General features: G+C 58.6%; 1 protein-coding gene across 2 annotated transcripts in view; it reads left to right on the forward strand.

The window, feature by feature from the left end:
* The window catches only part of LOC114032246 (proline dehydrogenase 1, mitochondrial-like), a 36,212-nt gene that overhangs the window by 21,084 nt on the left and 4,588 nt on the right, over positions 1–10,540 (forward strand). For both annotated transcript variants that reach the window (XM_027847488.1, XM_027847489.1), the window contains exons 4-10: positions 804–953; positions 3,572–3,636; positions 3,990–4,106; positions 5,089–5,168; positions 5,625–5,706; positions 7,801–7,893; positions 8,596–8,742. In XM_027847488.1, the coding sequence (XP_027703289.1) occupies positions 804–953; positions 3,572–3,636; positions 3,990–4,106; positions 5,089–5,168; positions 5,625–5,706; positions 7,801–7,893; positions 8,596–8,742 (734 nt within the window). The remainder of the gene's footprint in view (positions 1–803; positions 954–3,571; positions 3,637–3,989; positions 4,107–5,088; positions 5,169–5,624; positions 5,707–7,800; positions 7,894–8,595; positions 8,743–10,540) is intronic.

A 10,540-nucleotide genomic window follows, 5' to 3' on the forward strand; every position in this document is an offset into this window, starting at 1 on the left:
GAGAGAGGAAGAAAGAAAGGGGTAGAGAGAGAAAGAAAAGAGGGAGAAAGATACAGGGGGAGAGGGACAGAGAGACGGGGAGAAAGAAAGGAGGGGGAGAGAAAGAGACAGGGGGAGAAAGAAAGGAGTGAGGGAGAGGGAGAGAAGACGGGTGGGAGAGAGGGAGAGAAGAGGCAAAGAACAGGGGATAAAGAAAGAGGAGGGAGCAGAGACAGAGACAGATGGGCTCGGAGGCCCCCAGATCTGGCCCCCGGGGGGAGGGGTGGTAGAGGCCATTCCCTCATTGCCTCGGGGGCTCTGTCCTGGGGGGCTGTGAGGCCCCTTCTGGTTGTTGGGTACCTCCCGAGCACATCCTTTCATTTGGCTCCCCAGTGCCTGGCACTTTGGTGGCTAGTGTAGAATTGGATTGGATTCAGACAGCCCCAGTTGTGGGGCGCCTCCAGTGAGAGGGTTGGCCCGGACGGCCCCCGAGACCCCTCCAGCTGTGCTTCTGTGATCCTGAGACCTCTGGCCCAGTGGCCCTCTCCCCGGCTCGTCCCCACTTCTCCCCGGCATCAGGTTTAGAAATGTTCCCCGAGTGGAAGGGACTGGTTCTCCTCACGGCTCCATCCGAGGCCAGGCAGGGGGTCAGGGAGGGGCCCAGCACTGACAGGTTCAGAGATTTAGAGCCAGAAGGGACCTCTGAGGCCATCTGGCCTTATCTTACGGAGGAGGAAACTGAGGCCCAGAGACTTGCCCCAGGTCACCCAGGCCCCAAGTAGGGCTTCCCAAGGCCTGACCAACAAGCCTGTTCCTTGGGGCAGGAGCCAGTAAGAGAGAGAAGCAGTTCCGGGTCCATCGGGGCTTTGGGGACCGGAGAGATGGCGTCACCAGCGCCCGCACCTACTTCTATGCCAACGAGGCCAAGTGTGACCATCACATGGAGAACTTCCTGCGCTGTATCGATGCTTCTGGTGAGTGGTCTGGGCCGTGCTGCCCCCGGCAGAGGCCTCCCCCAGCACCGGGTCTTGCCACGGCCCTGGGAGGTGGAGTGCAGGAATGACCACCTCTCCCTGTCACCTGTGACTTTCAGCAGGTGTCCATCGCTGGAATGGGAGGAGTGGGGACCACAGGGACGGAGTGGGCAGCTCAAACAGGGTAGGACATCAGAGCGAGATGGGACCTGGTCCATCCCATTTTACAGAAGGGGAAACTGAGGCCCAGAGACCCAAACAGTGACTGCCTCATGGTCACACAACCAGTCAGTGTCAGAGCCAGGATCAAAACTGGTTCAAATCAACCAATTTGGCCAATATTTATTAAGTACCTACTGTACATGGAGCTCTGTGCTGGTCTAAAAGAAAACCGGTTTTGAGATGTAGCCTGGGCACTCCTGGAGATGCCACCTGGTGGTGAGCGGGAGCACAGACACATGTACCGTTCCACCACCCAGGACATGGCAAGCCAGGCCCTGACTGAGGATCAGGGAAGGCTGCCTGGAGGAGGCAGAGAAGACGGGCTTTGGATGAAGGAGGAGGAAACAGAGGTTTGGTGGTGGGAGCTACAGGGTGTGCACAAGAGATAGTAGATTTGACTGGAACCTGGAGTAGGAGGGCAGTAATGGGAACGGCAGAAGGAAGGAGCTCGGTGACCCTGCGCCAGCCACTTCCCTGCTGCTCACTTGTTTCCTCATCTGTAAAATGGGGACGATCGCAGCCGTGCCCTTTCAGATCACACCTGTAAAGTGCTTTGCAGACCTTCAAGCGTTCGGTACGTCCGTGCGGGACCCTGATCGTGAGGATTTGTGGAGCAAGAAGGCCCCCTCGGGCCACGTGGGGTGCCCTCTGGATGAGTCTGCAGGAGTTTGCTTCTTGGGAATTCGGGGTGGTTCCTGAGGGCGTTCAGGGTAAGGGCGGTTTGGCCAATTTCCACAGGCTGACGCTCCCCAGGACAAGCTTGGCTCCACGGTCGATCCCAAAACGGCCACCGCAATCGAAGCCCCTGCTGAGGTCAGAGCCTCCCCGAAGGCTCGCTCGGCCACCTCTGCCTCGGTTTCACCATGAAGGGCCGTAAGATCTCTCAGCTCGGCCCCCCAGACCCATCAGATTCACAAGAAGAAGGTCGTGGCCAGACCCTGGAGCTTCAGACTAGAGAGAAGCTGCCGATAGACCGATTGCAGACGATATCAGAGAAGCCTCACCTGCCCGCCGACCTGCATGGACGAGTCAGGAGGTCCCCGAGGCTCCCATTCAATAAGTGCCAAGAGAATCCATTCCAGGCCATTTGGGAGGGAGGGCCCTGGCAGTCGGGGGGGGGGGCCCAGGACAGGCTTTGTGCAGAAGCTTTTCCTGCATTGTGAAGGAAATGGGAATCTGAGAGGCAGAGATGAGGAGGGCGTGCGTTCCAGGCGTAGTGCACAACTTGTGCAAAGGCATGGAGGTGGGAGACAGGAACAGAGAGAAAAGCCAGTTTAGCCAGAGTCCAGAAGGCATAGATAATGAGCCTGCAGTGAGGGGCTTTGAAAGCTAAACAGGGGAGTTGATGCTGGACCCTGGAGACACCAGGGAGCTACCCGAGGTACTGAGGAGGGGAGGGACAGGGTCAGACCTGGGTGCCATGGAACATTCATCTGGGGAGGGCTGTCACCTCCAGAATGACCGCGGGCGAGAAGGCGCTTTACTTCTCTGGACAAAGGTCTCCTGAGCTGCTGGGCCCCACTCCCACCGTGGCACAGGAGGACCTGTGGCCCCACCAGGCTGCATCAGGCAGGGAGGCAGAGGGGGCTGGGGCCAACGGGGCTTCACTGGACGGTCGGGAAACAGCCCAGCTGAGGCCCTACGGGGGTCCGTGTCCGATCAGGCCGACGAGGAAGACTGTAAAAGCTGGTGGTCACAGGGCACATGTTCCTCAGGAGGACACAGGCTGGGCCAGCTTGTGCAGGGTGGGCCTGAGGCCCAGAGGGATGTCACAGGAACAAGAACAGCATGTCTATGGCACCTACTAGGTGCCAGGCTCGCTACACACTTCACACATGTGAGCTCGTTGGATTCTCACAACTTGGAGAGGGCAGTACTTCTATCAGCTCCATTTTACAGATGAAGAAACTAAGGCAGCCTTACTTTGAACTAAGTGACTTGCCCAAGGTCACTTGGTGAATAATCTGAAGCCGAATTTGAATTTAAACCTCCTGACTCCAGCGGTAGTGAGGGAGATGGTGGTGGGAGGCCAGCATCGGCATGTGCCTAGCGCCCAGTAGGCACCTAACCAGTGCTGACCGAGTGGCGATCATGGTGGAGATGGATGGGGCAGCGATAATCCACGTGAGGATTCCTGCTCAGGGAAAGGCGGGACCTTGGATTCGTAGGGCGTCCTCTTCGAAGGACAAAAAGCAGTCCTCTGAGAGGAAGCCTGGCTTCTCCAGGTGGCAGCAGTGAGGCACCCTGGGCAGCGCCCGGAGCTGGCCCAGACAAGGGAAGGACCTTGGCCAAGGCCGTGCCTCCGCAGTGCCCACGCCCCAGGCCCTCCTCCCCCTGAGCCCCATTGGCCCTTTAGGAAAGGGCCCTGATGATGGCCCCTGTTGGCTTCTTGGCAGGCAGCGCCAGCGACGACGGCTTCTGCGCCATCAAGCTCACCGCGCTGGGTCGGCCCCAGTTCTTGGTAAGTGACCCAGCCCCTTGGCATCCCCCCACCCCCGGGCACAGCTGGCACCCACCCACCTTTCCAGAGGCGGTTCGTAGTTTTGTCTTTGTTCCGTATCTCCTTCACCCACGGGGGCGGTGGCGCCCCTCGTAGAGTGTAAGCCCCTTGAGAGCAGGACCTGGGCCTCTGGGGGGCCACATGTGTCTGCTCGTGAGGCTCCATTATCCATCCATGCTGGGCCCTGGGGCCATCCCTGCCCGCGCCCACAGGCCAGGTTGGGGGGAGGTCCTGGGACCCAGTGGGAAGGCGGGGAGGGGAGGGGGCCTGGGGCAGCAGCCCCTTTACCTGAGCCCTGCCCCGCCCCTCTGCAGCTGCAGTTCTCTGAGGTGCTGACCAAGTGGAGGCGGTTCTTCCACCAGATCGCCATCCAGCAGGGCCAGGCCGGGCTTCCGGCCATGGGGACCAAGCTGCAGGTGTCCGAGGTGCAGGTGCGTGGCCAAGCTCTCTGGGGTGGCAGAGGCCGACAGTCCCCTCCATTGGGAGGCCTGGGTTTGAATCCTGCCTGCGCTGGCGGAACGTGGACAGATCCCTCCTTTTCCTCATCCGAAGAAGGAGGGGCTGAACTCTGTGATGCCGTCCAGCTCTAGAACGTCCCATGACTTGGCAGCCTGGGTGCTGGCCTGGGCGGCCCGGGCCTTAAGTGGATGCCAGCACCCATATCCCTCCCTTGGGCTCGAAGCTTCCATCCCCCCACAGGCGGCAGGATCGCCGTATCCTCTGGGAGGAGAGCAGGGCTCAGGCAGAGGCTCCCAAGCTGCCAGGGTGCCAGTGCCCAGCAGCCAGAGAAGCCTGACTGTCCACTCCCAGCCCACCACAAGGGCTGCCAGAGGCCAGCTTGTCCGGCTCTGGTTGGATGACTGAGGAACGCTGGTGGACGCTGCGTGCCGGCCCAGCCGGCTGTGGCCTCAGCTGTGCAGAGCTCAGCCTGGTCATGCCCAGGGATCCAGGAGAGGCAGTCTGGCACAAAGAAAGGGTCGTGGGTGCCAAGCCCGGCTCCTGCACTGATTAGCTGGGTGACCCTGCCCCTCTGAGCCTCAGTTTCCTCCTCTGTAAAATGCAGCTCATCCTCCCTGGCAAGGTTTTGCCTCCAGATGTCTGGGGGACAAGAGATCAGGTGAAGGGATTTCCTGGAGGCCCGGGCTGCAGGCCAGGGTCCTGGGTCCTGGGTCCTGGGCCAGGCCGCACCCCAGCTGGTGAGCTCTGCCTCTTGAGCCTTCAGTCTCTATTTGGATTTTGAGGGTGATACATAGCTGCTAAAACACCATCCCCACTCCCTCTGTCTTCTCCTGAGGCACCTGGTTACAGAGGGCCCCACCCTGCCCGCCTCACCCCTCCCCAGCAGCAGGTCCCTGGGTGCCCCCTTAGGGAGTGGGGTCACCGGCCCATGATCCCCCTGTGCTCATGTTGCAGAAGAGCCTGGAGAGCATGGGCATCACCACCAAGTGCGATATCCAGAGCTGGTTCACAGGGGAGATGCTGGGGGTGTCCGGGTGAGTGGGGCAGAGCTGTGGGGGGCGGAGGGGGCCCACAGGAAACGTGCCCGATTCCTGCCCTCCCTCCCTCAGTGTCCTCCTCTGTAGCCTGGGGAGGGAGCAGTAGGCTTGAGGCCCCTACGCAGAACTCCAGGCAAAGCGCTGGGCTTGGCCTAGAGGGTGAAATGGCCGGGGCTGGAGGGCCTGCGATTACCCCAGCATGAGTGTCTATACTGGGTGCGGCCCCGCCTCACCTTAGCATCAGGGGCGCCTGCTGGTGGGGGCCGGGCTAAGACAAATGCAGCCCCGGTGGCCAGGCGGGGGCTGGGCCAGACGTGGTCCTGAACCTCAGTGTGGCCTGGCCCAGGAGGCCTGAGAAGGGGGACCATGGCCCATGGCCCTGGGTGGGAGAGGAGGGGCAGGGCCCAAGGGGCCACCGTGCCAGTGGTCCGATGGTGGCCCTTCTCTGCTCAGCACCGTGGACTTGCTGGACTGGAACAGCCTCATCGACAGCAGGACCCAGCTGTCCAGACTCCTCCTCGTGCCCAACGTGCAGGTACTGAGGCCAGGGGCCCTCCCCCTCCCCCTCCTCCTCCTCCTCCTCCCCCTCCCCCTCCCTCATCTCCTCCTCCTTCTCTTCCTCCTCCCCTTCCCTCCTTCTCCTCCTGTCCCTCCCCCTCTTCCCCCTCCTCACCCCCCCTCACCTCCCCAACTGTCTCCACTCTCCCTTCTGCAGCTCCCTTCCCCCATACCAGGGCCATGTTGCTATATTGATGAATCCAGGCTCTCCCCATTTGGACGTCCCCTGAAGTAATGCCGCTCTCGACCCCTCCCTACCTGCTGGGCCTGGGTGGGGGCATCCACCCAGTGTGCTGGGCCCTCCCCCAGCTACAGGACCTCTCTGGCGGCACCTCCACCCACTCCCTCACGGGCACTTCTTAAGGTGACCAGCTGCCACCAGGCACCCCGTCCTCTTCAGGGTGACCGTCAGACTTCATTCTTACTTGACTGCGGCCCCACAGGAACACGGGGGTTACATGCAGTGGTCAGCCACAATTCCAAAGTACACTGCCCACCTCCTGATGCAGGAGGCCAGGTGCTTTCTGGCCCCTCGGCCCAGCTGCCAGTCATCCCGGCTGGAGAAAGCAGTGCAAGGCTGCTCCAGGCTGCGGCTACATGCCTGTGGACCAGGCCTGGCACAGACCAAGAGCCCAGGGCCGCTCCAGGGGCCTGGCCAGCAGGGATCAATGGGGACTTCACACACACACACACACACACACACACACACATGCGTGCGCACATACACACGCACACACACACACACACACGTATGTCCCTGAAAGGTGCCAGTAGCTACTGAGGCCCCGCTCAGGCCTCCTGGGAGGGCTCTGTCCCTCCAATCTGAAATCACCCCTGATTTGGACCCCTGTGGATCCTGACGGGACAGAAGGATCGCAGGCCTTGGAATCAGAAGGCCTGGGCATCAGTCACCTCCTTCCTGAGGAGCAGCCTTGCCCCTTTCTGGGCCTGTGCTGTGGGGCAGGGTAGACTCCATCAACTGAGTGTGGAGGCACTCATCGGGCATTTATTAAGCACCTACTTGGTGCCAGGTGTTGGGCTAAGCACTGAGAAGAGCAGAAAGTGATGCCTGCCCTGGAGGGGCTCCCAGGGTAACGGAGGCCATGCCAGCCAGACAAAGCGAGTCTGAAAGCAGATGGCTTCAGCAGCTACAGGAACCAGGGAAGGCACCTGCAGAAGGGACACATTGAGCTGACCAGGGAAACAAAAAGCAGAGTCAGAGACTGGGTTCAGATCCTGCCTCTGACACTTTAGTCCCTTTGTGAACATTAGGAAATCTCTTTGCCTCCCTGGGCCTCAGTTTCCTCATCTGTAAAATGGAGGGATTAGACTCATGACCCTTGATATCCCTTCCAGGCCTGGATCTATGATCCTATCCTGGCCACAGCAGTCAGTGGGGTTTGGGGAAAATTGTTGCATTCCTCGTTTTGGCTGATTGCTAACAGTCACGCAACCACACAAAAATTACTCAGCTTCTGAGCCTCAGTTTCCCCTTTTGTAAAAGGGGTTGGGGATGCTATTTGCCCTCACCCCAGGCTCACAGGCCTCAGTTCAGTGCCTACTGGGAGCAGGGAAGACGGAGACAAATGTGAATTGGCCCCTGCGTCCTCCTGGGTTGAGGGTAAGGACGCCAGGAGGCATTTGGCCTGGTCCTGCAGTGCCGCTTGTGACCACTGGAGGCAGCCTAGAGCAGCTGATGGGGATGGAGAAAGGGATGCCTGGACCACTCTGGCTGGGGATGATGGGCTGGGCCCGGACGCTGGAGACTCTGGGGGCGGCGCAACTCGGTCCTCCCAGCCTGGGAAGCCGCCCCACAGCCCTCTAGGGACCTCCTGGGTTCTAGAAACATGCCCCACCCCCGACTCCCACTGGAGCAGGCACCTCTGCCTGGCCCCACCTGCTTGCAGGCAGCCAGGCCTCAGTTTCCCCATCTCTCCAGGAGGTGCAGAGGGAGGGAAAAGCAAATTTGCAGTCGGGAGGCATCCTGCCACGTGACCTTGGGCAAGTCCCTCCTCTCCCTGCCTGGGCTCCACAGGGGCAGCCGTCCTTACCCCCGCTGTCCTCCCTGCAGACTGGCCAGCTGGAGCCCCTCCTGTCTCACTTCACAGAGGAGGAAGACCTTCAGATGAAGAGGATGCTGCAGAGGATAGATGTCTTAGCCAAGGTCAGGCTCTGCTGACCACCCCATAGGGGGGAGGGGAGAGGTCAAGGTGTTTAGGGCCCAAAGAACTGAATTCGAATCCTGCCTCCACACTTCCCAGATGTGTCTGAACAGCATTGTCCTTCCCCATCCAAGCCTCAGTTTCCCCATCTGTCACTTGAGTGTTGAACTTGATGATCTCTGAAGGAGGGGGCAATGGGGATAGCAGCCCTGGGAGCCTGGGGCCTCCCACTTGAAATGGGAGACTCTAGGCCTGTCCGGAGAGGAGGGGCCAGGGATACCTGGACAGGTAGACCCCACCCAACATCACTGTTTAGTTCTATGGAAACCCATTAGATGAAGCCAGGTCGGGGCAGGCACAGGGAGATGGTTTCCCTAGGAAGGAGCTATAAACCAGAGGGCTGCTCCCAGGGGTCCCAAGAGGGGCCTGTAAAGGCTTAAGTGAGGAGGAGGAAGAGAGAAGATGAGGCTTCATCTGGCACCCATCAGTGCGGGAGGGAGGCTGAGCCTGGCTCGAGGGTTCATGTCAGATCAGACTGGGCCAGGTGGGTGGGGTGGCAGGAGGTGATGGATGGTGAGTGATGGGGGAGGCAGCGAGTGGTGGGTGACGGCAGGTAGCGTGTGATGTTGGGGGGGGCTGTGGGCAACAGCATCCGTGGCTGGAGCTGGGGTGACCCTGGTCCCTGCTCTCCCTTCCCCCTGCAGAAGGCCCTGGAGGTCGGGGTGTGCCTGATGGTGGACGCAGAGCAGACATACTTCCAGCCAGCCATCAGCCGTCTCACCCTGGAGATGCAGCGCAAATTTAACACTCAGAAGCCAGTGATCTTCAATACGTACCAGTGCTACTTGAAGGTAGGACCTCCAGGCTGGCCGGGGCAAGGCCAGCTTGGAGGGCCAGCAGGCAGGCGTCTGCCCTGGGAGCCCCAAGGCGGGGGCCAGGGCCTGGTGGGGAGCTCTGAGTGGCTGGGAGTCAGACCCTACCTGGGTGACCTTGGGCAAAGTTCCTTCCTCTCCATGGGCCTCAGTTTCCTTACTTGTAAAATGAAAGGGTTGGGCTGGACAGCCTCTTTGGTCCTGCCTGGCCCTGCTTGTGTGGCAGGCTGTAGAGGCACTTTTAGGCACCCGCGCCCAACCATGCCCCAACTCAAAAATGAGGCTGGAGAGAGTCTCACCTGGGCTTTGGGCCTCGAGCCGATGCCACTTCTGTGATGTCCCCTCCCTCCACGGCCTCTGCCCGTAGTCCAGGTCCTCGTTACCTCTCCCCGGTCCCTTGCCCTCCTAGTCAGGTCCAGCCACACACACCTGCTCCAAAGCCTGCCTCCTTAATGTCTAAAGACCTCACAAATTCCTGTTGATGGAGTTATTGTGGTGTTTCTGTTGATTAAGGAAATCCATGATTGCCATGAATTCAGGAACACCACTAAATCCAGCCATAAACATTTATTAAGTACCTACTGTGTACCAGGAACTGTGCTGGGGATACAAGAACCAGCGAGCCAGACCACCCCGCCCTCAAGAGCCCATTCTCCCTGGGGATGCCCCACAGAAGGGAGTGAGGAGGGGGAAGAGCGGGGAGGGGGCTCAGGCCCATCAGGAGGAAGGGAGGAGGGGGCCAGGGGAGGCCAGAGCTCAGGCCTTCAGGTCTAGAGCCAGCCAGGGTGAGGGGCCCACCCAAGGCCAGCGTCCCAGGGCCGGGAATCCCGAGACCAGTATGGGAGGAGGAAGGCAGAGGCAGAGGAGGCCCAGGGAAGGCAGATGGTGGGAGGAGGGCACAGGGTGGTACAGGGATAGCGGGGTGCTGGCGGAGGCCTTCCCTCCTTCCCACTGGCCTTTCCAGCTGTGCTTACTCTCTTCCCTTCACACACACACACACACACACACACACACACACACTCTCATTCTAACATGTACACACACACATTCTCACACATACACATCTTCATACTTATACACACACATTTTCACATACATTCATTCTCACCCATATACACACTCTCAATACACATTCACATACACACGTTTATTCTCACACATACACTCATTCTCACACGTACACACACATTCTCATACACAGTCATTCCCATACATATGCACACATTCACACACATTTTTACACACACTCATTCTCACATGTATACACATTCTCATTCTCATACATACACACATTCACACACATTTTCACACACTCATTCTCACATGTACACACATTCTCATTCTCATACATACACACATTCACACACACATTTTCACACACTCATTCTCACACATGTACATACACATTCTCATTCTCACATGTACACACACATTCTCATACACAGTCATTCCCATACATATGCACACATTCACACACATTTTTACACACACTCATTCTCACATGTATACACATTCTCATTCTCATACATACACATATTCACACACACATTTTCACACACTCATTCTCACATGTACACACATTCTCATTCTCATACATACACACATTCACACACACATTTTCACACACTCATTCTCACACATGTACACACACATTCTCATTCTCACATGTACACACACATTCTCATACACAGTCATTCCCATACGTATGCACACATTCACACACATTTTTACACACACTCATTCTCACATGTACACACATTCTCATTCTCATACATAC

This window comes from Vombatus ursinus, unplaced genomic scaffold, assembly GCF_900497805.2.
Source record: "Vombatus ursinus unplaced genomic scaffold, bare-nosed wombat genome assembly UNPS02015411.1, whole genome shotgun sequence".
Taxonomy (NCBI): Eukaryota; Metazoa; Chordata; class Mammalia; order Diprotodontia; family Vombatidae; genus Vombatus; species Vombatus ursinus.